This window comes from Rattus norvegicus, chromosome 3 (assembly GCF_036323735.1).
Source record: "Rattus norvegicus strain BN/NHsdMcwi chromosome 3, GRCr8, whole genome shotgun sequence".
Classification (NCBI taxonomy): domain Eukaryota; kingdom Metazoa; phylum Chordata; class Mammalia; order Rodentia; family Muridae; genus Rattus; species Rattus norvegicus.
In genome coordinates this window covers 112,585,405-112,613,143 of record NC_086021.1, presented here as the reverse complement: position 1 = coordinate 112,613,143, position 27,739 = coordinate 112,585,405, and the positions used below count along the sequence as shown (strand labels likewise).

Here is a 27,739-nt window from a genome sequence, read left to right as displayed (position 1 = left end):
AGGTGAAGTGTCTGCAAGGGCAATTGTACCAACAGAGGATACATGCCAGCAGGCAGTGTGGGCTGACATGGACAACAACTGCAAGCACACACACACACACACACACACACACACACACACTGCAATCCACTTAGGACGGCATCTCCAGACATGGAGCAACTCTGCTAGAATAAAATGGATCTCAATGATCTCTTCATAAGTACCTGAAATCCTCCATCAATTTATTTCTGATCATTTGCCTTTGACGATTTACAAAAGCAAAAACCCTCAGGGTTCGAGTCAGTGGAAGCGCCTTTTCCCCCTAGGACGATTCTCCTTGTATACGTATTTTTAATCCAGCTCGCCAGGACCTCAGATTTTTTTTCACTCAGGCTCACTGAAGAAAATGTGTCTATGTGACTTAAGTGTAGCAAAGAACAGACAGCAAGTAACAGGCAGGCCTTTTTTTAACCAACAAAGGCTTACTTTTTTTTTCTCTATCCATCGCTCCAGCTCAGGCACTCCTGCCCTGCGCACTGCCACTTTAAACATGATCAGATCTGTGCTTCTTTGCAAATAACAACTGACCAACAATGAGCCCTGCTTCATAGATTTGGGACTGTTTGGTTTAAGCTGCCAATGACTGAAGGCCTTTAACTCCCACCGGCCAGTCAGAGTCCGCTTTGTTGCTGTCTGTTAATGTGTCTGTGTTCATTATTCCTTGACATGCAACATCCCCCTCCACCCTCTGACCATCCACCACAGCACAGAAAGCAGGAAGCGAAGGGGGACGGCTGGAGGGGTTCAATGGGAACGATGCCTCTTATGCAAGTGCAGGGAGAAAGGACAGGGAGAGGAGTTATCTAAGAAAGGCAACAGCTTTCAGAGAATCTTGTTTAAGAACTCAACCTTCTAACATGACTGCAGTGGAATTATTGTGGGGAGTGTTTGCCCAGGTTGAAAATGCCAGCTCTAATTCAAAACAATTCCTAGCAAATCCCTTGTTGCAGCTTTTAATTACTTCTACACTTTGAGGGTTTAAATGAAATAAATAGATAAATCTGAGGTATTACCATTTTCTGTACTTATTGTGAGAATCAGATCTACACAGAGCTGTGTTTTGTTTTAGATTTTTTATGATGCCTTGCCAACTTCTGATGTCTGAAAATTATTTCCTCAAGGACCGTCAGGTTGCAAAGTAGGGTGTATGAAAGTAACCATTGATTTAGGACATTAACCTAATGTGGGAACAAAATTTGTAACACCACACTATAAGGTTAAAAAGAAAAAATAGTGTAATAAAGAAAATACAAAGGCTTTGGCATGGTTTGTTTTTTTTTTACAATCAACAATGGTTAATTTTGATATGTATTTGTGAACAACTGCAAAACACTTGGGTTTAAAACTCTTGCAAGCACTTTTAATTGATTAGGAATGAATTCTAGATGCACAAGATGATTGGACTGTGAACAGTAATACAGCTATATCTAAGAACAATTAACTTCTGCTGGCCAAGAAAGAAACAAATGATTGCATGAAAATGTGTATAAAACAGCTATAGAGTATTCTTGTCAAATATAAATGAAATTAACTTTATTATAGAAATCATTCTGAGGATTTCTAGGGAAGACAAATACTTACATTTTGACATAAAACAAATTGGATTATATCGAAGACACACTCTACCTTTTAGCTATCAACTTCTCCTCGAATTCATATCTTACCCTTTTTTGCACATAAACTTTATCTGTTAACAACCTTTGGAAAAACCAACAGATATTTTTTACATATATCTAGTGTATGTTGTTCCATGTTTAATTATATGCAAAGGAATGATACAAACTTGGAACATCAGTCCATAAACTATGAACAGATGGGTAGAAGTATTCGATATATCTTGATAAAACTCTTAAATCCATGGCAAATCTTGTCGATCATGGTTTCCTTTAAACAACCACATGAGCCAACACAGATCCAAGATCCAACAGCCTGTGTTGTTCTTTTCTTCATTATAACATACAAATGCCCATTTACAAATAATACACCAAAATGAATAAAAGTTTGGATACCAAAATGAAGATTTGTTCCAACTGATACCGTGCCTTCTGTACGCAAAGGTCCTGGTTTCTAGTCCATTCCCGGGCTCCAGTATAGGACACAGTTGTAAAGTGAAGTGCTTCTAACAGCCATTTCTCTTTCTTTCCTGAATACCCAACCGCTGTGTCCACATAGTCATTGGCTGAGTGAACACAATCCCCCTCTCGATCACATTCTCTCTCTTTCTCTCTCTTTACTGTAATCGAGGCCAGTACTGAGACATGTCAGGTTCACTTCCGGGAACTTGGACGGGAACTGACACTCCAGGTGAAATGAGTCCTATAAATGGATACAAAAGCAGAGGTATTTTCTACAATAGAGCACATCATGAACACACGGGCTTCCTAAACTTCCTAACACTTACTTCATAGTACTTTTTAAACTTTATATTAAAAACAGGAAAGGAAAAACTTTGAACCACTAGAAAGGAAAGCAGACCTTTTGAACCTAGAGAGGCTATGTTTACACAGACCTCATGACACCCAATGTTTAGAACTTTCTCAGAGCAACCAGCTCTGAAAGACTTAGATGCTACATTCTCAGAAGCCAAAAATCGGGCTGGGAGGAAGAACCAGGCCTAACTTCTACAATCCTCGGTTGGCATCAAGAAGCTAGAAGATGTAAAAGTCTTCTAAAAAGTTCCCATCACATCAAATTCCATGGACCCTCACCATCCAGCTCTGACTAAGGCATCATCTGAAAACTTGATTTGGGTCCTTGTCTTCATACTCTATCTCTGTGATCACATTCACCACCATAAATGATGACTCTTGTCTATATGCTGTCATTGTGCTAACTTAACTTAATTTGTCCTTTTCAGTCTGTTTTCTCTCAAGCCAAGAGCAGTGAAATATTCAACACAGTCCTTAACGCAAGGTCAGAAGTTGATTTTCAAGTCAACAGTAAACGTGTTGTGAAAGATTAGCTGGCCAAAGAGGCCCAGTAGATGTCTCTGCACAGCTACAGAGAGCTCACCTGTTGAAGTGGTTCCCGAGGTGCCCATGGGCTGACTGTTCATGTGTGTTTGCATGTGCGGAGGGGTGTAGGTATCATAACTCCGCCCATTCACTGAAGGGCTGGTGGGCAGCATGCAGGAGTACGAGGAGGTCTGACTGGGGACTGGGGGCTGCCAGGAGAAAGAAAAACCTGTGATTACTGGAACCACCAGACAACTACATCCCAGACTACCTCTTCTTCAGGGCCTGCCAGCGAACTTGGTCATTACTGATGCCTCCTTGGAATGTCCTAGAATTAATTGCCACCACCAGAGCATACTGTGTACTAAAATTCTGAAACACAGTAAATGTAAACGAACGTCCAGTTCTAGTAGTCTGCCCTGTCTTTTACGTCTGCTAGAGTTACTATGATGTAAGTTAGATCTCCTCCTCTACAAACCTGGATCTATTTGGGAATGCTATGATCCCCAAATTCCATAGGTCAATAGAGCAATAGGAGGACTCTCTGGAAAGTTTGATGTAGGGACCTAGGGACCTTTCCAGTGCTGAACTTGTAGGATTAGAGATTTCAAACAAACAAACAAACAAAAACCCCACACAACCATAATGAAGTCAAATTGAAGAGGTTAGAAATGTCAGGGTGATCATAACTTGAAACACAATCTGAGGATTAACTGTGACTTTTTACCTGACCCCAAACCCCTGACTGAGTCTCATCCATAAAATTGTATTGCTATCTTCTAAGCACTCAGAACAGAAATGTTGAGGAGACAAATGTCTCTCATAACTAAACAAGAAATATGCAGGCTAAAGTTCCCTCATGGAGGCTCTTGTGGTTACTTGAGGTCAAAAAAACACAGGAGGTGAATCAATAGATCCAGAGGGCCAGCAGTGGCCGTTCTGCCCTGCAAATGCTTGACATCCTCAAATCCTCCTTCACAAAGACTGACACCCACCAAGGAAGGTCCAGTAGGAGACACCTGTTCTTTGCAAAGACAGAGGACTTTGGTCAACAGGAAGAAGCCATTGACAGAGAGAGACTACCTCTCCCCAGTCCGAAACTGAAACAGTAGTTCTTTCTGAACGATAGATTCAGATTATTTCTATTTTCCTTGTTCAATGAAGCCATTTACTGTGTAAGTGTACAATCTGTGTAATTTTTAAGTCAGTGTTTAAAATAAACCAACCCAACATATTTCTATATAAATGGAAGCAAGCTTAATGTAATATCTCATCTATTTAATTACTTCTGTTTTTCCCCCCATGTGCACATCATGTCACCCTCAGAGAAACCTAGATACTGCTATGATATATAAAAGTGCACAAGATACTTGATGGCCTCATTAAAGTCAGACGATGACTGCTCGTGTCAAGTTCCAAAAGGCAAACAGGCCTAAAGGGCCCGGCCAGAATTTCAGCTTGCATTTGTTTCTAATTCCTGTGATTACTTCCTCTAGGCAAATGGACTCCTGGGAAATTCCAAAATAGTTACAGTAATACCAAACTAAGAGGCTGTTGGCCCCTTCATTCACATCAGTCGCACCATATCCAACAAACAGCAGATGCAACAGAGAAGAAGCACGTGACTCCGTCCTCGAGAGCTGCTTATCTATCTAGTCCCAATATTGGCCTGAAGATTGGGAGACTTTATTTTGCCATTATTTGAATTCCATACCCAGCAAAAGATGTTTAGTGGAGACTAAGTAATCTGTGTAACCCCCAGAACTGTCTCCAGCAGGGCTCACGTCTTAGACCTGCAGGCATATATTATGGTCGTACAAGCAGAAGCCTTAGGGATGCTGGCATTCAGGAGCCATGCACAACTTACGTTAGACAATGCCAGCTTGGTTCAGGACCTACCCCTAAGAACACAGGCCAGGGGGTTATAGTGAGAATGCCATGCAGCTCTGTGGGCAGCAAGGGTTACCACTGACCTGTCACATGGGCTACAGCTGACACACATTAAATTTCTAGCAAATACTTTCTATCCCATTTTTTTTTGTACTTTTAAATACAGAAAGAAGTAGTTTCCCTATTTCACTAAATGCATTTCACTCTCTAAAGAGGAATCTCACTTTCAGCCCCCCACTCCCCCCTTATTCTCTCTTCCTCACCCGTTTCTCACACGGACCATAATTATTCCTCAAAATGTCCATGCTGCTTCTGCATTTATTAATACAAAGACACTAACACAAACACACACTCTATACATACCAGCACCTTACTATCTTATATTACTATGCCAGCATGGTTTCTACCTTGTCATGCAAACTTCCCTGGCGGCCAGAACAGACCTCAGTCCCACCCAGTACTACGCAGCTACACAGTGATGAAAGACACATTAGCTTGACTGAGCAGATCGAGTGTTTGCTTTTCAAGGGCACGAATCAATCAATCAGTCCATCAATCAGCTAAAAGAGGCTGGATTGACTGTCTCAGAGTTGACTGGTCAAGCCAATCACTGTCACAGGAAGGACTCCCGAGGGTGCAAATGCAACGGGTGGGGTCTGCGAGCCTGCAGCCATGGCCTGCCCTGTGCAGCAGGTGGCCATGCTCTCTTACTTGCATAGGCAGGTTATTTGCCATGGTGAAGCTGGGCATCGGCGGCAAAGCACTGTACGTGTTGGTGAGGGCGGTGTCTGTGCGGCCCAACATGGAACCCGATGTAAAGGAGGAGACTGCAGAGGAAGAGAAAAGAGGGTGAGAGAAGGGCAAGGTCGTTACAGGGCAAGGGAAAGCCAAGGGCCGGTGGGGTTAAGAGCCTTTCTTGGCAGTTGGCACTTCTAGTTACCAGGTGTGGTGGGCTGTGGAATTGGCTGGTAGACACTGGTACTGAAACTGCTGCTGATAGGGATGTGACTCGGGGTGTTGCTGGCCTGTCTTCTCTGGTTCCTCAGTTTTTCTTCTCTTCTCCACTTGGCCCTTCGGTTAGAAAACCACACCTGGAAATGCATGGAACAGGTTAGCCCTGTGCTTGCTACCAGCCCTGCTGCAAACAAAAACCCCTCCATTCCCATCCTTGCCCTAGGACCAGGGAGTCTTTGCAAGCTAACCCTGTTTATATCAATGACTGGCATACAGGCAAGGCAAAAGATAAGTACCCACAACACACAAACCCAACATGGTCCCCAGGTACCTGTATCCTTGCTTCAGGTAGATCTATTTTGGCTGCTAGTCTTTCCCGGGCAAACACATCTGGATAATGGGTCCTCTCAAACTCTGTAAGAATATAAGTTGTTCCCATGTTATGCCAGAATACAAAATAATCCAAACTCTGGATCAAGCTAGCTTTTAACACCCAACTCCCATCTCATCCAACCAACTGTGCTTGCAAGAACTTTCCCACCAGAGCCAGTTAGGTTTTCTTTGGAATGACATTTAGGATATTGCTGGAAATGCCCTTATCTGTGGCCTGAGACAGCCAGATCATCGTTTCCTTTGTATATCAGGATTTTAATATCTCAGTACTGGTGTGTGAGAAGAAGAAAGAAAGCGCACAGCGCACCCAGAGAAGTTGGGGGTGGGGGGCTTCTCAGCCTTTATGCAAAGGGCCCTGGCTAATTTTAGCCCTTTGTGCTGTCGATGTGGCATTTACTTTGATTTAAGGTTTCTCTACTTTGGAAATTTCCCAGTCACCTTTCTCCAGAGCCTCAATCTGCTCCTGGGTAAAAGATGTTCTATTTCTCTGCAGCTTCCGCTTCAGCTGCAGCCGCATTTGAGCCTCATCCGAGTCTTCTCCATTGGAGCTGATGGAGTTGGTGTTTTCTCCCTGTCCTTCCTGTTGCTGGCAGCCGTCTGCAACAAAAAGAATAGGACAATAAGAGAAATCGGAACGACATGGAGGCTCCTGATGGGACTTGGTACAGTCATGAACTCCGAGGACTGCATAGTCTGTATCTCCACCAAGCCTCCCTAAGTTAATCAAGTGTTAGCCTCCCTTTGATGACACTGTCACCTGAGTCACATTCCTCTGTTTTCATCTAGATGAGACCTGACAGTACTCTCACACAGCACTGTCTCTTTGAATGACAAAGCAAGCCAAAAAGTCTCCAGGCAAAACGATCTTTCCCTGCTGACTCTGACTCCTCACCCAGTTCCCTCGCCCTACAGAACATATTTACCTATGTCTGTGTTGGGAAAATAGAGTGATGTGCAAGATTTCAGCTGATCTATAATCAGTAATTCCTATCTAATCAATTAGATGTTGATAGGTTTGTAGAAAATGCTATTAAGAAACCAAACCAAGCTTGTAATCTTTTTAAAAAAATATTTATCTAGTTTTTATTTGAATTCTGCACAGTCAATTTCATTTTAAAGGTTGTGAATTTAGAAGTGCTTGCATTGTTCTGCAGTTTTATTCAACCATTGTGTGAGTGTGTTTCGCCTTGACACCTATTACGAGCACAGCTGTAATTATATCATCACCAAGAACAGGCTATAATTGCTGAAAATGGAATTTTATATTTAGATAAAAGGACTGTCCATTCTTTGTAATGTGTTGCACCAGAGAAAAGTAAGATTTCTTTTAAATTTTTAACGTGTAATTTTAAGAAAGAGATGGTGGAGAGTTCACTAACTAGCTAAATAAGCTGCAGCTGAGTCCTTGGCATATCATTTAAGTGGTACATTTTTAATTAGGGCATTTCCACCACTTTTAATGTAATTTCTATCATTAAACTGGGAAAGTTTCATTGTTTTCCTTTGCGCTGGGTGAAGCGCTCTGCACTTGGGCTAACTGGCTCTGCCGTGCACCTTGTGGGCAAGGCGGCAGTCTGTGGGAAGGAAAGGACTCAGGCCTCGGCTGGGCTTCCCAGGGCACTGCAGGCTGAATCTCGGGTCCTGAGGCCTGTGGCCCCCAGGGGATACCAACAGGAACTGTTCCCTCCCGATCCTAGAAACTTGGCCAATTTTGGGGGAGGGGGCGCCAGGCCTCTGTGGGAATCGACTTGGCCAGGAATATCATTTATAACCAGGAGACAATAGGCAGCGCCTTCAAAGCGTTCAGGGAATTGTGACAGGATCTAGTGGGATCTTTTCAGGAACTTTGAAATGTTTTAAAACCCCAACTTTCTCCCCCATTTAAACAGGCGGATTCATCGGCACTGGCCACCATATGGGCCCTTGGAGATCTATTGAGATGACCACCAACACTTGAATAGCGAGGGGCTGCTTTTCAGCACCACACAATGCCCGGCGAGTAAGGGAAACTATTAAACTCCTGGGGCAGGAGCGTTGGCAAACTTTCGTGGGCAGAATTTTGAGGCCACAATAAGCACGGACAACAAAAGGATTCTCTTGAGGCGTGCAGCGGGCCACATTGTGTTACAAGAAGCCCAGTCAACAGACTTTTCAGCGAAGTGTGTTAACCCCTCTGCTCTGCTATCATTAATCACTGTCCGGAGAGCGGGCGCCTCGGTGCTATTTAGGGCGCTTGGCTGGAGGGGGGCTGGATGGGGGGCCAGGGCAGGGGGTGGAGGGAGGTGGGGAGGGTGAATGGGGACCAGAGCTGGGACTGAGGGGAGGCGAAAGGAGAGAAGCTAAAGGGGAAGAATGGTGTGGGGGAGGGGCAGAGAGAGATAGAGGTTCCAAAGAGATGATGGTCAAAAAGGTATAAGACGGGACAGAGGGGGGAAATGTAGAGGGAAAAGAGACTGAAGAGTGGAGGAAGATGGGAGAAAACGAAGAAAGGGAAGAGGAGGAGGGAGCGTGTATTGGTAAACAAGCCGCAGGCATCTTGCCCTACAACAGAAGAGTGGGGGAGGGGAGGGTCGCCTGGTGAAGGAGACGCCGCCGAACTCACGTGTAGGGGCACAAGTGGCTGTACTAATTTGCTGCCCCAGGTCTCTTGAGGACTACTCAAAGTGGTCCCCCACCCAGGGGGAAAAATGATGAGGGCCTGTTCCTTTTCCTTTTAATTGTCTGATTCGGTGAAGGAGGATGTAATTTTGCTCCCCCACCCCCCTTTGGAACTACTAGAAAAGTCCATCGGTTACTGCTTTTGGAAAACAAACACAATCCGGCCTGGTCACTTATGCCTCCACGCAAAAGAAAAGCCCCACCCCTGTCCCTTCTCTGGCTCGATAGATCTTGCCAATTGAACAAAGCTGAGGGTCTCCCTCCGAAGACGCCTGCAGATAGCGTTCTCTATTCTCATCTGCTTCTTGGACATTCTCCTAATTTTAAAGCAGAGGAATTATATCCACTGTCCTCCAAGCTCGGGCACTACTTGTACATAAGCATGCGCTGGTGACATAAGCCTAGGGTTTACAGTACCTTGGGAAGTGATATTTAGGGAGAAAACGAAGTCTATAGGAGCAGGGAAACGGCATTTAAACCCTGTTTTGTTTCTTCTTTTTAAAAGTGGAGTCAATAAGGAGAGAATGCTTAGGGATTCACGGCCACTGCCTCAGCCGCCGCCTCTTTGCCAGCCCAGAAAGCAACACTGAAAATATGTTCACTACTTTAAAGTAGCTAATGCTTGCGGCCAGGTGACTGAGTGCTCGCTTAGAAAGAGCTGGCGGGTTGTGGGGTTTTTTTTTTTGGGGGGGGGGTTGTTTTTGTTTTTTGTTTTGGGGTTTTTTTTGCACCCTCCCCCACCCCACCCCCGCCTTTGGTGACTTTACCTTCCACCCTTAAATCTTTTAAGAAACTAAAAATAGAAGTTAGAGCTCTCTAATTCCCCACACGATAAACTTAAGTGGCAGACAATTAAGATATCTCCTTTAAAAAGCGTCCCCTCCTAGCGGCGCAAAGAAGGGACCTTCAATGGGCGCCGTGCACCTCCCAGGCTAATCCCAGCGGAGAGTGAAAGCGCCTCCCATTATCCCAGCCCCAGGACCATCTGACGCAGGGGATAGAATTTGTTTCCTGGAAGAAGAAGAGGAGAGAAAGAGAGAGGGAGAGGCGGGGAAACAGAAAAGAAAAAAGAAAAAAAAAGTCGCTGGGAAATAAAATCATTCCTTAGTTTCTTAGCGTCTTAATCAGTGAGGCGGAAAACAAGCAAGAAAAGATAGCAACGCGGTTGCGGAACCTTTTCAGCTCCGGAGCGCGGATCAAAACATTGAAGCATCTGTTGAAAGGAGGCTGACTAAATCCTATAGAGGGCCTGGGTATTATGGGGGTTGGGGAGAGGGAAGGAGATGAGAAAAAGTGTCTTCGTGATCCCTAAAACCACCAAATCGCTGGAGAATTGGGGCTGGATAGAGTCGTCTCGTTATTGTCAGCCCACATCGTCAGGATTTTATTCACCGCCGCGTGGCGTAGATCAGATGGAAACCATATTTGTCTCCCTCAGAGACCTAACCTCTCCTTATGCTTTTGGAAATGGACTCTTTACAACCCCAGATCAGCCTCTCGGGCTGGAAAGGAGGCCAGGGAGGGAGGGAGACCCTCTTAGCACCAAAGAACCAGAGGAATCCCCAGGAATTTAAGCCTGAAGAGCTGACACTGACCACAGAACCCGAGGTCCCCATGCCCAAGATTCTCCTTTTGAGCCAAGCTTCCTCCCCACGCTGGAAGCGGAGCGGAGAGCCCGGGAGGGGAGTGCACTTAGGTGAGGGTAAGCAAGGTGGGTGGGACACTCAAGAAGTGTATCACCCCGCATTCTCTAGTAACTAGCTGCCTTAAGTTGAAAGCTCCTGAACTAGCGCCACCTCTCGCCCTCAGTGGTCACCACCAGGCCCTTGCCGCCTTTTAGTCTCCAGTTCGCAGGCTCCCAGGGAGGAAAACCTGCCCTAAGCAGGCGACGCTTCCTCTAGCGGAAGTTAATACCCTGGACTTTAGTCTTAGCACCCAGAAACAGGAAAGGGGTGTTCATTCCCTGGCCCCCCGAGCAAACCTGACCCCCAAACGCCCGGGAAGCGCAGGAGTGGAAGGCTTCTGGGCTCAGCCCTCTTAGATCTGAGCTTCTGGGCCTATTGCCCACAACCAAGACACCTTCGATCAAGTGGGCAAGGAAGGGTTTAGCAGAACTGCATAGTGTTGGGAATGGAGAGTGGACTGTCATCAGCTGGAGTTCTAACTTCTCTGGGGTGTATCCTTTGGGAACGCTTGAGGGAAATCCTAGTTTCAAACCTCGGGCCCTGCGGGGTTGGCTATGTCTTTTTCTAGCTGGTCTTAAAAGACACGGGAGACACCTGGACCTGTGAGCACTCTGAGCTCCAACTCTCAAAGCTGCAAGTTCGAGATCACCTGAGGGGTACCGCGGAGGGGGGTGCGGGGGGGAGGGCGGATGTCACCCAAGGGAATCCTGTCCTGCCCATCAGAAGCCCGCACTGACCAAGAGCGGCGGCAGCGGCGCTGGGAAACCAGAAAGGAGCACTTTTCTCCCTACCATCCCAGTGTCCGTCCTATATTGTTTTCTGCTCTTAAAACTGACATGTCTAATTGGTAATTGGTGCCGAATCGTGTCCAGAGGTCTCTTGTGGAACATTTCTACAGCTGTCTCCTTCAACTAGACGCTTATTCATGTCGCCTTAATGAGAAACAAAACGTTCTCTAATGAGCAATTACAGAGCGACAGGATTGTTCCCATAACAAATTCTTGCGAGTGACAGAAGCATCCTTTGTACCAGATATTTCGCATACTGTTACCGATTTTCCCTTCTCTAACCCAGCTCTGTGGAGGCGCCCTGCATGCGGGGGCCGGTCCAAGAGCTCACCGATTCACAGTAGCCCTTTCGCAGTCCCCGCGCCGCCCCCGGCCCCTAGGCTATGTGGTGCTCCCGGGAGTGAGACGCCTCGTCCCATTATCCCGCATATTATCTCCTTGTCAGGAAGACAACAAATACCGATTAATCTTCGAAGTAAACTGTTTCCCATTCTTGACCAAGTTACCTCAGTGTGAGTGGGAAGGGGAGAGAGCCAATCCACTCACTCCTCTTCCTGCACCCTTCTCACAGATCCTTGGAGAGGAAGACAGTTCCTATGTGTCCCCCAAGCCCCAGAGCCTCTTCTCTTAGCCTCAGTCCAGTACTCAGTTTCCCCACCTCACTTCTAACCAGTTGCCACCACCGAGAATAAGAACTGGAAGCCACGGTGCAGGGGTTGGGGGGGGGGGCGAGTAAGTGGGTTACAATGTTAAAGTTGGGGGAGGGAACCCCCAAACTGGCTATGCACATTGGAGGCGGGGTAGTGGTGGTCTGCTCTCTCCTACCACCTTACTCAAAGTCACATAACTGTCAATTACTTCAAAAGCAAATAATACAATTATGTTTACTTTACAGTCTCTCTCTCTCTCTCTCTCTCTCTCTCTCTCTCTCTCTGTGTGTGTGTGTGTGTGTGTGTGTGTGTTAAGTTGTCCCACTTGTACTGCGAGTGTACTCTACTGTATCTTAGTGTCAAATTTGAATAAGGCACCACTAGGTTCAACCTTACATGCGCACAACCTCCTAACTACTTCATACAACCCTTAACACACATAATCCTTACAGTCCCATCAACAAGATGGTGTCACAAACAACAATTACAAAGTGTGACTTGGGGTACCTAAGCCTTCAAGGATAGTAACCCCTTTCATCTCCTAAGCAGTAGGAGCCCAGAGGAGGAAACCACTTCGGGAAGGTAGCTGCTTGAGTTTTACCTTGCGTGGGTTGCCCTGGTACTGACGTCCCGGGATACCAACCAGGGCGGGTGCCCCAGCTTCCGGTCTGTCCGTTCAGCATCCTTAGTTTATCATACATGCCGTCTGCGCCCATCTGTTGCTTTTCGCTAGCCAGGTTGCGAAGAACTCTGTTTATTGATGACACCTGCAAATCAAACCAAATGGTGGTGTCTCCTAAGGACATAGTCACCCAATCTTAGGTCCCCATCTCAGCTCTCCCAAGCTTTAAAGAATGACATATGCAAAAGCTCCCAGCCATCCTGGGACAGTCCGTGGATTTTTAGCTATATTGTGGAAAGAATGACAGCTATCATATTATTCCTGGAAATGAAATTGGATAAAAAGGAAGGAGCAGCCTTTCACCTCTGTAGAACATCACTAACGACAGCTCACCGGGCTGCTTGGTTTTGATGAAAGACTCCATGATAAAAGATTTCAACTTAATTTAGAGATTTACTTTATCATAGAGCAGAAATGGATGCATGTTGCCTGAAAGAAGCTTCAGGAAGGTGCTTTGAGGGGAATTTAGAATCTGGTTTCCATTTTCATTTTCATTTTCCTCCTTGATTCAAGTGCCTTTCCCTAATTCCTTTGACCCCTGGTTTGTGGTACACAAATGAAGTGAACTACTCCCCACCCTTGACTCCCATTTTCCAGATGGTCAAAAAGGTAAAGCCCACCTCTCCATATCCCCAGGTACCCTGGAGACCCATGCAAATCAGGGAAGAGAGGAAGAGAGATGATAAGGCATTGGGAGAGAAAAGCCGGAGGAGATAAAGAAGTGCCAGAGATGGGGAGAGAGTGAGGAGCTTGGTGCGTGGGAGACAGTGTTCACAATGAACTTACACTGGGTATATTGTCGTTGGTACAGACCCCCTCGGAGAGTAATCTGTCTCGGATTTCCCAAGCAAAGATGGACGGGCACTCCCGTTTATACTGGGCTATTTTGCTTACAACTTCTGGAGTCGCCACTCTTGGCTTACTGCCTCCGATTGCCCTGGGTCTGATGGAGCCAGTCTCGTAATACCTGCCCAGAATTTTACTCACACATCCGTTGGACACCTGCATTGGGGAATTGGACAAAAAAACCACATTATTAATAATTTCAAGACAAAAATAAAATTGTTTAAGTATGCATTAAACAATGACAAGCTTACGTTTTCACTGTCCAGCACCTGGACTTTTGCATCTGCATGGGTCTATAACACAAAAATATACCTTCAATGGTACGAGAACTTACTATAGAGAGCTTTTTTCCTTAAAAATTACATCTGTAGCCCTAAAACTACAAATATGATGATACTTTCAAACACTTGGAATTATTTTTTAAAAAGCTTTCAAAAAAACTATTTTTCTAAACACTGTGTGAAGATGCATCAAAACTAAGTCAGGTTAATTTTTTTGTGCTGACCTTGCTTAAAGCAGTATTAGATTTTAAAGAACAAAGGGAAAATAATCGAATTTTTTTTCCCTTAAAATTTTGCCCAACTGAGCAAATGTGAATTAGGAATAGATAGCATTTGCCTCTGAAAATCCATATACATTCTTCACAAGCATGGTGGATGCAGACAAATCTCTAAAATCTGAGGTTAGCACGGGATGGGGAGAGGGGAATGAAATTATCCCAGTTTATATAACTCAGCTCATTACAGTTTATACACTGTTACCACAATGAATGTCCTTACCAAATGAAAAGATGTAGTTTTTTAATTCACTCACATTCTTTTTCTTACGCAGATGAATTATCTTACATAACTGACTGAGGTTGAAAGAGATAGGGACCGTGGCGGAAGGAGAGGGGAAGCTAGAAGGTAGGGAAGTTGGTGGGGATGGACTAGGTGAGGGTGGGTTGGTCCATAATTAGTAGTGTTTACAGTAAGAAATGAAGAGAGGACGCTTAGAGTGGAGGACCACGGGACGAGGGGCGGGGTAGGGTGGGTAGGGAGCTGCAAGTAGGGCAGCCACGGGAGGATCACCTGCAGAATTCGGGAAATGTCGCACGGCCGGGCCCCGCTGTGAGCTAGCTCTACGATCTTCTGCCGGGTGGAGTCCGGCAGTGGCCGCCCGTTGACAAAGACACCACCAAGCTGATTCACTCCGCTGTGACCTGAGGAAAGGAGGAGGAGAGGAGAGCAGAAGAGGAGGAGAAGGAGGAGGAAGAGGAGGAAGAGGAAGAGGAGGAGGAGGAGGAGAAGGAGAAGAAAGAAGAAGAAGAAGAAGAAGAAGAAGAAGAAGAAGAAGAAGAAGAAGAAGAAGAAGAAGAAGAAGAAGAAGAAGAAGAAGAAAAGGAAGGAAGGAAGGAAGGAAGGAAGGAAGAAAAGACCACAATGCAACCTCAGCTCCCTGCCAACCTGTGTGAACCTTAGCAATTAGGTCCTGGTTTAAAAAACAAAAACAAAAACACCCAACAACAGAACCACCAACCATGCAGGGTACTGGGGAGCCCAGCTTCAAATACAATTGACCTACCCATTGGACTGTTGTCAGACCCAGGAGAATACCCAGGAATATACCCACCCAGTACCACCATCACCACAGTAGTTCCCTGAGCCCACTGCCACCTTCATAAGCTCTCCCAGCCCTTCTTGGAACCCACAAGGGGTAAACATCAAGCTTTTAAAGTCTCCTTCCTACATCACCTCTGAGTGTCACCAGAGTCCACACAGAAGTCTCTGCAGTGTTAGAATAGTGCTGCAAATCCCAAGCCCTGCACGGCCAGGCAGAATGTTATAAAACCTTAGCATGGTGATTTAACTCTGGCAGAGGTGCACAGCACACAGCATAGTGTGTGTGTGAGTGTGTGTGTGTGTGTGTGTGTGTGTGTGTGTACGTGTGTGTGTAAAAGAGCCAGAAAGATAAATTTGTCGCTAGTGACTCCCAATCCATACCTCCATAGCAGGAATAGGGTTGGAACCCCAACTCACACAGTGATCTGCCTGCCCCCAAGTCGTGCTCAGAAGCCAGGAGCCTTCCCACCCGCCACTACTCGCTTTACTTCCCCTGCTGAACTCCACCCTCCCCCTCAGCCAAGGATACAAATATTAACAGAAACCCAAAACAGAAAAAGACCACATCACAGTGTCACCGGTCGGTCCTTCCTTCCACTCTTGTCTCACAACCTCTTCCCATTGTCTGGTCGTAGAGACTTAGGGCGAGAGGGAAGGAGCGCCTCCATGAATTATCCTCCTCAGAAACCACAGGAATAAAAATAAAGCCAGTCCCCTCTTTCCACTTCCTCAGACATCTCCAACCTGCAGCCCCGTGTCTAGACAGAAGCCCTCTCAGGAAATGTGGTTCTCAGCTCCTCTCTTCTCTCCTCTCTTCTCCTCTCTTCTCCTTGGAGCCTCCTGATAAATTGACTCCAGGAGCCTGTGCTTCTTAGCAATAAATAAGCTCCAAATATAGAAGAGGGGGGAAATATGATGAGCCTCTCTGACATTTGTCTTTAAAATAAAACTAGCTGCACGTCAAGTTTGAGCTTAATTTCTGGAAATAGGCGGAAGTCGCTCCGGATCATGCATGGAAGGCTAATTGAAAAGATCAGTCGGGGCGCTTGTGGCAGCCTTGTCACTTTGTGACAGTGCTCCGCTCCGGGAAATTGCATCGTCACGACAAACGGGACCGTGATAAAACGACCCTTTCCGTCCCTATTTGTAGATCACTCAGACGAGAATGAACTGCACTCGTCTCCCCTTCAAGGGGAGCTGCGTTTTCTGGGTAGCTTGAGGCTTGAGGCTGGAGGAGGGTTATAGCTCGCCGAGGGGGGGCGGGGCCTCAATTCGATGAGAAGTGACAGGCGTTTAGGGATCTGGGTCCGGCCGTCCCGGGCCAGTGCAAGAGGATACGTTGCACATTGCAAGAGATGGCCTCTTAAACAGGGCAAGGCCTACCCTGCGCTTCCGGTTTCTCCTAAATTTTCTCTATCATCTACCTTGGCTTTCTAAATCTCATTTACCATGCAGGTATGGAGGACCATCTCTGGGCAAAAAAAAAAAAAAAAAAAAGGAAAGAAAGAAAAAAGCTTCCCCCCCAAAAAAGAAAGGCCGTCCCAGAGAAACGAAGGGAAACTTTTCAAAAGCAAAGCCAGAGAATTCCCAGTCTACAGATTCCAGAGCGTACAAGGCCTTTAATCATAGACCTTCCCTATCCCTCGTTGCAAAACTAAGGTGTCCAGCACTTCCACAGCTACAGCCTGCATGTGCTGGTCCGAGAGACACGGGGCCAGGGCGCTTCTGCCAGCATCGAAATGGCAGCGAAAAAACATAGCTCTAAATTCCCCTTTAGAGGTTAAGCCTCAATCATTGTGTCCCTTCCCTAGGGACTGCTGGCGTTCTCGCCCAGTGGCGATGATTATGCGCCTAGAATTCGACCGCAAAGCTTCTAATACGAAAACATATGGTGTCAATTTGGATGCTCCGCGCCTTGTGCACACCCGGGAACCAGCGAACGGCACAAAGCCTACAGGCCAACCCGCGACCCGTGCTCCTCTGGGCCTGCCAGCCAGACCATAGCATAGCGGCAAACGATCAGGACTGAACGTCTCAGCCCACCTGAAAACCTAGGGCTAGGAAGTCTGAACTCCAGGGTATGGATCTGACAGGTTCTGCATAAATGCAGTTGCAAAGCTCACACCTTTGCTCACTTTCCTGAGCTTAGTGTCCCTGGTCCTGTGGCATCATGAGCGGCTGGGCTCTCTAAGCTTGGCCAGTTCCACAGCTGCAAGTTTCTAGGAGACCCAAACCTCGCCATACTCCCAAGCATAGTTGTAGCCTTAATTAAGACTGTGTAGACTCTTCACCCTTAACCCGGCCTAGCTTCACTGATTCAATTCAATCACATACCAACAACCGTTGGTTGAGCACAAAGGTTGGAGCCAAAGGGCCTGGGCAAAGGTAAGAAGAGAGGCACAAAGACTATGGAATCAAAGGCACCAGGAGCCTGGATTATCCAGAACCAACTCAGTTGCGCTTGCTAATGCAAGGTTTATCCAATTCCTGAACGGTACAGCTTCCATTCTCTCCCCAGACCCAGTAAATCCTCCTTTCTTCACCCTGTGAGGTTTACTTCTCCACCAGGGTACCAGCCCGGGGTGCTCCACTCCCCTTCTCATCTAGGCCTGTAGCTAGGATGGGGAGGGGAGGAGCTGGACTGAGATTGACTAGGGGAGGGAAGCCCCCCACCCCTTGGGGTCGGAGGAGACGCTTAGTCTTGGCCAAGCCCAAAGGGGCCTCCTTCTCAGGAGAAGCCTATGCTTTGCCCCGCCCTGCTCGGCCCAGCCCCTCTCTCTGGGGTCAGAGCCCGGGCAGGGGCGGGGAGGGGGTATGAGTTACAGGATTTGGGGGGGGGGGAGTGGGGTTTCTCTACGGCTGCTTCAAAAACTCGGGCGAATAGTTTTGAAAGGCCCCAGCCTCTGCCCTTCAAGAACACAGCAGAGCAAAACGCCCCCCAGCCTTCCCTCGAGGGCTGCTTGGCGCTCACTCTTTGCTGCCCGAAGAGAGCCCATGTCATCTCCCTCCCTCCCAGTGGTTTGGGCTCAGCAGGGCCCACGACTCAGTGCACTCCCCTAACCCATGGCCTGCGTGCCTCCAGCCCAACAGTCCAGAGAAAGACCTGAGACACTTACTGTTCTGCATGCTGGAGCTGGTTGGCAGCCTCCGGATCCCACGGGGCTCGAATACGTGGCTCTGTTAGCAAGAAAATTGGAGTTAATCCTGGGCTTTTGCACAGGTAGGCCTGTACTCCTACTGGGGAAGACCTGGTGCCTGAACTGGAGAATCCTCTTTTCTTAGAAATTGAGTTACTCAACTGCTTGGGGCGATCTGAGGGTCACCTAGTCCTGCCCTCCTATGCAAGCAAAATGGACTTTATGAGCTTCGAATAAAATAATCTAACATTCACAATCAGTTTCCCCAAATCTTTTAATAGTTAGCCCTTTAGTTGGAAGAAACAGAAACAATGACCCAGTTTTGATTTTTTTCCCCACTTGAACTATAGTCTTTAAAAACATTTTCAGATTTTGAAGCCCAAAACAGCATCATAAAACTTGCCTGAAAACTGGGCTATATGTCCACTCTTTGAATAGAAGATCTCACACATCTGCTCGCCCGCCCCTAGTTAAAGTCTTCTGCCTAAGACAAAACAGAGGGAGAGAAAGGTGTGTCAAATTGGCCCAGCGCATAGGTTGACTGACTGTCTGCGGCCCACTCTCAACCCAAAGTGAATCTAGGGCTAGATCCTTCTGCCCTGAAACACCAAACCTACTCCAAGCTTCCAGTGGCCTCTCCCACAGAAATTCACATCTTCTGGAAAAGGTTGCGTTGGCTAGGCTTCGGCAAATGGGGAATCTTGAGTTATGGATCTCACTTTGCAAAACTAACAAGTAGCAGGGGAAGGGGACTTAGGGCTTAGACAGCACTAAGAAACCAAGACAGCAGAGAGAGGAAAAGAAACAGAGCTGGGAAGGGACGGTGAGGAGTACCTGAAATCTGCCAAGGAAGAGAATGGAAGGGCTTGGTGACGCCTTGCTGTTCAGGTTAGGACGTCTGGGTGAGCCTCAGACCAAGCTCCCTCCTTTCCTGAGGCATTTCAGCACCACTATTGTCCCTAGACCCCTAGAACTAATTTCTTTGGTTACTGCTTTATCCTTAACCAACCTCCCCAATACATACACCCCCAGAAGGCTTTCCAATCAGACCCCACAATCTGTGTCTCAGCTCCTTCCGGACTGAGCAAGTGGTAAGCCCAACTTTTTATCCTAAATCTCATTTATTGTAGCTAACTTCGGTTTTGGTGTTTAGATCTTTCTCTTTTCCCGTACTGTGACACCTCCTGTCTACCTCGCCTCACTGCTTTAAAAAGTACAAACGGGAAGAGGTGAACTCGGTCCACAAAGTCTACAGACACCAAACAATGGCTTCTGTGGCTTTCCCCAAACCGAAAGAGTAAATCCCAGACTCTCAACCCAACAACACCAGGTCCAAGTAAAGGGACCAACAACTCTAACTCCACTCACGGAAGTCCTGACAGCGCCCCTCAAGGCTGCCAGTCCACCCACCCTCCCGGCTTTCTCTCAAAAAGAGGATTCTTGGGAGAGAAGTGGAGAAAATAGTAAAGTAATTTCTTGTTATAAATATCTGGAGGTAATTGTGTTACTGGTGTGAGTTGTTAGGGGTTGTAAAAAGATACAAGGGCGCCGTGGGGAGCTCAATTGGAAAGGGAGAGTTACAATAAAGAGCCCATTCAAGAGGATTGCCCAGGGAAGAGGGCGGGGGTAAAATAATGAAATAGTCACAGCATCTCATTTTTGTTTTATTTTTAAGAAATCACCCCCCCCCATTTTTGGCTATGATGATTAATTTTGCCGCCCTGCAAAGAATTCCAGGGATTATAGTTTCCACTTCAAGATCTTTTATGATTTAACTTTTAAGTAACTGAGAGGCAGCTTAAATCCATAAAACAAGTCTACGATGAAGATTTTTCTCAGTGTCTGGCTATGACTGGACATAGCAAAGGACTAGACCGCCATTGCGGTTATCTCCTGAAGTCCCCTCCTGTCTTTAGGCTGGCTCCTGAATCTTTATCATGTAACGAACAGAAACCTCACCCAGAACAAAATGTCCATCTTATACAGAGTACTCAAAGGGCAGCAGGTGTGTATGGGGGGAGGGTGGAATTCTGTTTGGAACAGAAACCTCCTAAGCTCTTCTCTAACCACATTTTTTACACAGCCTCAAGTCTCCATCCAGGCTCTGACCTCGGTGATACCATTTTAGAAAATTGTCTAGTAGATCCCCTCAAGAGCTAGCTGATTAGTTTCCCAAGCTAGTGGGAAGGTGATAGCACTTCAGGTTCCGGTTTTGCTTGGTTCCCACCCTCCTCTCCTCTAAGAAGCTATCTAATTACCTAAGTAATCGTTAACACTCAGTGCAAAAGCACCCTGGGAAGCAGGGCACACCCTGCACCCGGAAGCAGTCCTGTTCTTAAAGAAGCTAGACCCCCTCTGCCTCAGTCCAAACCCCTAGCCTAGGCTAGGTCTTTGTATTGCCTTGGAAGGGTCATAGACCTGCATCAGGAATGAAGGAGTCTTCAGAAATCTCCAAGGCCACAAGGTCTGAGTCCACAAGTCCACTGGACCTCTGTCCCCACGCCCTGACCCAAACCCAAACCAGAGCTTTCACACTACGCTATTGTTTTAATTATTTAAATTTCAAAATCCACTCCTACATTCTTCAGCTGAAGCGTTAGGAGAAACTTGGTTTCTCTCCTCCTGAACCCCCTCCTAGAAATTAGCAATTAGGGCGACAAAGTTTACCCTCCAGGGCCAAATGATAATAACTCATCAATCGCCTTCAAACATATGCAAAAGATCACCAGCCGCCCTCCTCCCTCTGCCAGTCGCAACAACTACTTTCTCTTGGATAAACTTGCTAAGCTTTCAAGGATTTTATCTTTTCATTTGTTTTTCTGATCCTATCTCCTCAACCCTTCCCAAGTTCGAGTTTGACATCCAAAATGGCGAGAGAGAGAGAGAGAGAGAGAGAGAGAGAGAGAGAGAGAGAGAGAGAGAGAGAACATTCACTTTGTTTTTAAACTTTTTAGAAAGCTCATTAATGAAAGGCCAGGATTTTTAGCACTTGAAAAAGAAAGCATTTCCACTTGAAATTCAACTCCATTTCCCTCAATTACACTTGCTAAAATTCGAGGCTATTATGACTCAGGGAGACAGAGGAGATCTGCCCCGGGAAAGAGGCAACAACTTTCTGAACTTTGAAAAGCCACTTTTCCTCCTGGGGTCTTAGAATCCAAAAGCTCTCGAATTACTCAGACTAATTAGCTGGGAGAGGACGTGATCCGAGGAGAGGGAAAGCCAGTGCTTTCATATAGATGTTTTTCCCCCTTTAGGCCACACAAAGAAAAATATCAGTACATTCGAAAGAGGGGAGCAAGCCGCCTTTCCAGCTCGAAACTTGTTGAGATGGCAACACGGGGCACAGTTTGGTCTATGGAGACACGGGAAAATACCCACCAAGAGCTGGAGGTGGGAGTCCACAGGACAAGGAACACACCAACTTTCGCAAGATAAGAGTTGTGGGAAGCCGGGAGAGCTAGGGCGTTTGTTTCCAAATCGGAGCTCAGCGCTCGGCTGAGGCTGGAGGCGAAGGCCCTGGGGGGTGGATAGAAGCTGGCAGTCCTTGGGATTGGCTCGGAACTCCCTCGGAGAGCGGGTCCGACCGCCTCGGCCTAGCGGCTTCCTTCACCGCCCGCGCTCGCTCCCAGTTCCTCGTGGCCTCGGGCGCACGGCCGGCCGTGATGCCCATCCAGTCGGCTCCGGCTAGCGGAGGGCGCGATGACCCTTTGGCGCTGCGGGCAGTTCTGGGCCCCGGAGGATCTTGCACAAAGCCGGAGCGCGGACTGGCGGGAGGCGGCGCGGAGAGTCGGCTGGTTGGGCGCTCTCTGCGCGCTGGCTCGGCCGGGGCTGGACAAAAGCATCGCCGGTGGCTGCTCTCCGCGGCCTGGGGCACGGAGGAGCCTCTTCGTCCTTTTCGGCTGACCGTGAGCTTTTGGAGGCGCTGAAGCCGAGAGCTGCGGTTTGCGGGGGCGCCCTGCAGCCTAGCTGCTCTCGGAGAGGTTCAGCCGCACTTGCGCTGGTGCAGAGCCAGCCGGCTGCCCCGAGCTCCGCGCTGCTGCGGCTCGCGAACCGTCGCCCTCCGACGCGGGCTTTCGCTGGAAGTAGAAAGTTTGGGCTCCTGCGTGGAAACTTCTCCGGCCCAATTCTCCCGGCGTGGTAGTGGGGGAGGGGACCGGCGAGTGGGGAGGAAAGAAGAGAGGGAGAGACCTGCTAGGATATTGAAATATAAAGAAATCGAGAAGAAAGAAGTGGGACTCACCTTTAAGAGGCATCCTCTCTTTCGTCGCTGTTAAAGCTCCTGTCAAGAGTTTTGTTTGGCTTTTTTTTTTTTTTTGGTTTTTGTTGTTTTGGGTTTTTTTTCCCCCCTGTTGTTGCTTAAAGACCACAACGGTTTGAAATGACGGTATTTTAAAAGAGTTGCTCGTGAGAGTTTTCTCCACAGACGCTGCTGGGTTGGTGTGTGAGAGCAATTCTCAGATCCCTGGGAAGAAGACAGAGATTGACAATAAAATGGGCTGTCAGCGGCTGGAGAGTGAGAGATAAAGAGTGTGGGTGAGGGAAGTGGCTGCAGCCAGCACACCTATGCTGATTGGTGATGGCTCAAGTGTGTTAATGTGTGTGTGCCGGCGCCCGGCCTCGCCTCCACCGCTCCTCACTGGCCCATTAGCGAAGCCTGACCTCTGTCATCATCCTCCAGCAAAACACTTCCTCCTGCGCCTGAACCAGAGCGGGAAATGAGGCCGAGCCACGGTTCGCTTTTCAAACCCACTAATCACTCCGCAACATGCAAATGCACCGCTCGCTCCCACACAAAATATTGCTTTATGCAAAGCAGCGCCGGGGCCTCGCGCCAGCCGATTGGATGCTCCCTCTCCCTGCCCGGTGCAATTGGTCGGTTTGTTTGAATATGAATACACTTGTTTTCGGCTCTGCCGGTGGGTCCCGGCTTCATTCTCCAGCGCTGGGCCCCCGCTCCCAGGCTCTGGCGCTCGCCGAGGTCTCCGGCTCCACGCGCTTCAGCAGCCAGCGCTGCGGCCCCGAACTTGATCACTCTAATGGAGGCTTCCGAGCTGGAAGTCAAGCTGTCCCCGTAACCCCAAGCTGGGCCAGGGGTTCCCAGTCCGTGGAAGTAGCAAGTTTCATCATCTCTACGAGGTCCTTTCTTGTACAGTGGCCTGCCTCTCCACCCCAGTCCACCCTAACCCTTCATCCCTAACCCACCCTGGTCTTGTCCCCAGGACACAAAGTACAACTGTGGCGGCTCACTTGTCCACCTGACCTTTAGGAGCAAGAGAAAAGAGGCGGGAGTGTCCCTGGATCCCAGCAACCCCCACTCCGGCGATGGTGGCACAACGATGCCTAGGCCTGAAGAGGGCCTCCAGGCCGAGAACTCAGCGAGGCCCGGCGGTCGCCCCAGCCCAGGCCTCTCGAGCCTGCCCATTTCCCGACCCCATTCCCGCACCCTTGGCCTTTTCTTTTCTCTTTTCTGCTTCCCGAAGCCACCGTGCTCAGCCGAGCGGACGCACTGCCCCAGCCTGGAGAGGCCCGAGTAAACACGCCACTTACTTTGTGTACAGAGGCTTCTTGTGAAAAGCTCTGAAGAGTCCTCACCAAACACTCTCCAACTTCTCCCACGTGCCATTTGTTGACTAAGTGCGGCTGCTTTTCCAGGCCATCGAAAGGAGGGGAAGACAAGAGGGGAGGGGAAGTAGTGGAAGCCTGAGGGTGGGGGTGGGGTTTGACCAATGCTGGGAGAGATTCTGCGAGTGTGTGCCCCCGCCGGCTTTCTTGGTGTGTCAACGTGTGTCGTTGTGAGGAACCGGTTATCTGTGTGTGGTGCTTATGTATTCCCGCCAAGACTCCCTTCTCTTGGGTCAGCTCAGTCCACGGAGGCAATTCCCCTTCAACTGTTGCCAGAAAAACGGCGAGGAAAGTAAGTAAATGGCTTTTCCCTTCTGACCACACACCAGAAGTCCATTTGTTGAATGCCGGACATTAGGATACACCTCAGTACACTCCAAAGACGTCCCTCGGAGTCTGCAGTTTAGGTGACAGGGGAGCAGGCGGCTGCCTTGTCCTGCGCTGTCCGGAGCTATATCGCAGCCTGCGGGCCTTGGAGCTGAGAAGTAGAAGGCCTGAGATCCGGAACACACTCAGAACACAGCAAAGGGCAGTGGAGTTGGCAAAGCTGAGGCAAGGAGGCCGAAAGCCACCACCGAATCCTTTGATTCTTTTGACTTAGGGAAAGAACCGAAAGTCGGCGTCCAGCAGTAGTCTGCTCACTCAGTTATCTCTGGCAGGCTGCACTGACGAGTCCCCGTGGGAATTGGAACCAGATGGACGCTGCAGGCTGCCTCTGAGCCTGATGTGGTCATCCTAGTCTAGCCCTTGCCTGGGACCCAGCAATACAGTACCACCAAGGAGCCTTAGCAGAGTTCCGGGAACAGAAGAGGCCTTCCGTTACCCGAGTCAGAGGTGGGTTAGCACAAACCGCTCATCTCCTCAGCTTGGGAAAGGTGGTTGGCTAGCTGGGCTCGTTCCGGAGGACCTAGGGCACTGGATCGGAGCTAGAAAGAAACACTGGCCAGAGGCTAAGGAGGTGGCGCTACTGCTGAGTTGGTGGCCTCCAGTGAAAGATTTCGTAGGACCGGGACTTTCAGAGCTTCCCAGAAAGTCCTGCCTGAAGTTCAGGTTCCAGATCAGAGGAGTCTGCATTCTCTTTTTCTCCGCTTTTACATCTCAAGCAAGCATTAAAGAAACAAGATGATGGGGGGGGGGGGAGTGTGTCCAACGACTGTCCCAACTGGAGGCGGCCAATATCATTTTTACAACCTCTCAATTAGCAACCCAGTGGATTAGCACCCTCTTAAGCTTTGCCTAAGAAAGAGGCAGTCATAATCTTGTTGCTATTTTCCCCTAGGGCACTGCCTCTTTCAATCAGCCCCTTCTCCCACCCACAACCCCCACCTCACCTCAGAGAAAAGTTTTAACAAAAAAAAAAATCAGAAGAAGCTAGGAGCCTGGTGTGAATGCTGCTGACGTCATTGGGTGGAGATGGGGGCTTCGGGTGGGACTGTTGGAAAGTGCACAAACAAGAAACTGAAAGGACTTGGCTGCGTCTAGTGTGTCAATATTTGGGGAGGGGAGCTGAGGAACAGAAAGAGGCAGAGTTTCTAAAGTTTAAGGAAAGGGCCAGGAGATTCCCTCTCTCTCTCTCTCTCTCTCTCTCTCTCTCTCTCTCTCTCTCTCTCTCTCTCTCTCTCTCTGTCCTGTCCTTGGTGAATCCTCTTTTCTGCCAAGCACCTGCTGTGGGGATGAGACCTGGGAGGAGAGAGGCTAAAACCAAGGCACAAGGCGTCGGTAAAATTGAGACAAATGCTCGGGTCGCCATTTTAACTGCGGCTTTCAACACGTCGGAGGCCCACTTCACTTGTCCTCCAGTGCAAGGATAAACAGGCTGGCTAAACTGCACTTCACGTTCCTACCCCCATCCGCACCCCCGCCCCCACCTCCCACTCCCCGCCTTTCACTTCTACTCTTTCCTATCCTTTCCTCCATTCCACCCTCTTGCCGGTGCAAGGACCTTTTTCCTCTGGTGGGAGTGTTCTAGCAGGGGCCGGGTAACCGAAAGCTGTTGATGTGGAGGGAGTGGTGCTGGGGGCATCAAGATTTGCTCTCTAATCAGAATGGAGACGACAGTGTGAGACCCCTTCAGAATCTCACTTCCAACAGTCCTTGGCAGCCTGTGCCCACCGCATCAGGTCTCTGTCCCGAGAGCGGCCCCTGGCGAGGCAAAGAAGTGCCCAGCTCTCCGGGGAATGTGCTTCAGCCTCCCAGCCTCAGAACCACCAGTATTCTATTCGGACACCTCCAAACTCCCATTTCGAATGGTCCTAGCTGAGATGCGGTGCTGGCACACTGGGAAGGGCGAGGATGCATTTCTTGGGAGAAGGAAGGTCTCGATAAACGCGGGAGACACAGAACCCCAAATGTGCAGGCCCTAAAGAATGGATTCCATGGATTGCCAGGATGGCAAACAAATTAAAGGGTCATAAACGCCAAGGTCTTCACCCTAGCCACCCAGTTCCTGGTACCTTCCTGGCGTGGGGCTTTCTCGTTCTGCTTTCCCCAGCAACCTACCCGAATACTGCTCACTGGCTAGCCTAGCCAAAGCCCAGAACAGTACAGAAGCAGAGGAGAGCCGAGCAACTGCCCAGCGGCGTCTCCAAGCTATGTGTATGTAGCTTGACTGGAAAAAGCCACAGTGCCCTTGCCTTTCCTTGCTTCCTGCCTAATGGTTAGTGTATCTGGGCGATCAAGGGTCCTCTTCTATTCATATAGGGCAGCATCTCTCCTCCTCCATTTCCCTCCCAGCCCACCACTAAAATGCCTAAACCCAGCATTGTCCAGACCGGTGTCCCAGCAAAGAGCTTTCTTATGGGAGGCGAGTTAACTCTCAAGCCTGCTTTCTTCTGCATCCTGCAGCTGTCTATATTGAAATTAGATTCAAAGTCTCAAATGCATAGGACACCCTGAAATCCCTTCGTTTTGAGATTTTTACAGATAGGGTATCTAGGAAAGTTCTCTTTCCATTCCCCAACCCCAGGATATTCCTTCAAGTCTCCTTTCCCTCTCACCTCTGCACTAAAGAGGTAAGAGTTCAGCTTCAAATGAAAAGCTAGCTAAGGTCACCTCACTTTATAGAATATGTCTAAACAGCTGTCTGTATAAAGGCCAGGGACTGACTCCTGCAATTTGTTTTGTCCAGGAGCTAGAAACACACAGGCCTGGTGCTCAGGATTTTGAGACTTGGAAAGAGAGAGAGCAAATGTCAGGGCTGGCTTACTCCAGCAGCCTGGAACCGAACTAAGCTCACCCTGACAGGCTTTTAAAATGACATTGATTGAGACAAGCTGTTCCCAACCCCAGTAAGAGTTAATCTGCCTGTTAATCAAGGTGCTAAGGGGCTCAATGTGAGTTTTATTAGTGACTGGAGAACAGAGGTGGCAGTAGGGAGGGATCAAAAGCTGGAATCCCAGATATTTGTCAGTGCATACTCCTCCAAAAAACGATGTATTTTTCATGAAAGAACAATTTGACACTTTTCATCATTCTCTAGCCCAGTCTCACAGACGGGGACTTGAAGCCTCCCCACCAGGTTAAAAAAAAAAAAAAAAACCATGGAGGTTGGTAGTCAGGGGACAAGCAATGAGGATCAAGAACTGGTTGTTTTATTGGAGATCCTGGGAGACTGTCCGAACTCCGGTCTCAAGGCCCTGAAGCCAGATTCCTCCCGAAAAGAAAAGGAATGAAAAGTGAAGCAACAAATACTACCACAAACAAATACTGGCTCTTATCCTTCTAGATCTGCCACTACATCAGGTAGGAGTAGGGTCTGGCCCAGGCACTAGAAAGTTCTCATTCTCTCTCTCTCTCTCTCTCTCTCTCTCTCTCTCTCTCTCTCTCTCTCTCTCTCTC

At 48.2% G+C, this 27,739-nt stretch overlaps 1 protein-coding gene across 4 annotated transcripts; it reads right to left on the bottom strand.

The window, feature by feature from the left end:
- Nucleotides 1-1,372: 1,372 nt before the first annotated feature.
- On the bottom strand, nucleotides 1,373-23,110 carry Pax6 (paired box 6). 4 transcript variants are annotated; one of them, XM_006234633.5, is made up of 14 exons: nucleotides 22,842-23,110; nucleotides 22,521-22,742; nucleotides 18,681-18,761; nucleotides 18,257-18,317; nucleotides 14,610-14,740; nucleotides 13,791-13,832; nucleotides 13,480-13,695; nucleotides 12,613-12,778; nucleotides 6,669-6,827; nucleotides 6,169-6,251; nucleotides 5,824-5,974; nucleotides 5,595-5,710; nucleotides 3,052-3,202; nucleotides 1,373-2,355 (listed from the first exon to the last, which is right to left on the bottom strand). In XM_006234633.5, the coding sequence occupies exons 4-14, from the start codon at nucleotides 18,264-18,266 to the stop codon at nucleotides 2,270-2,272; spliced, it is 1,311 nt and encodes a 436-aa protein (XP_006234695.1). In that variant the 5' UTR covers nucleotides 18,267-18,317; nucleotides 18,681-18,761; nucleotides 22,521-22,742; nucleotides 22,842-23,110; the 3' UTR covers nucleotides 1,373-2,269. The 4 variants fall into 4 exon arrangements, with proteins under 4 accessions (XP_006234695.1, XP_063139228.1, XP_038960304.1 ...); XM_063283158.1 differs by lacking the exon at nucleotides 13,791-13,832 and having other exon boundaries at nucleotides 22,842-23,099; XM_039104376.2 differs by lacking the exons at nucleotides 22,521-22,742; nucleotides 22,842-23,110 and adding an exon at nucleotides 21,659-22,497.
- Nucleotides 23,111-27,739: the final 4,629 nt, after the last annotated feature.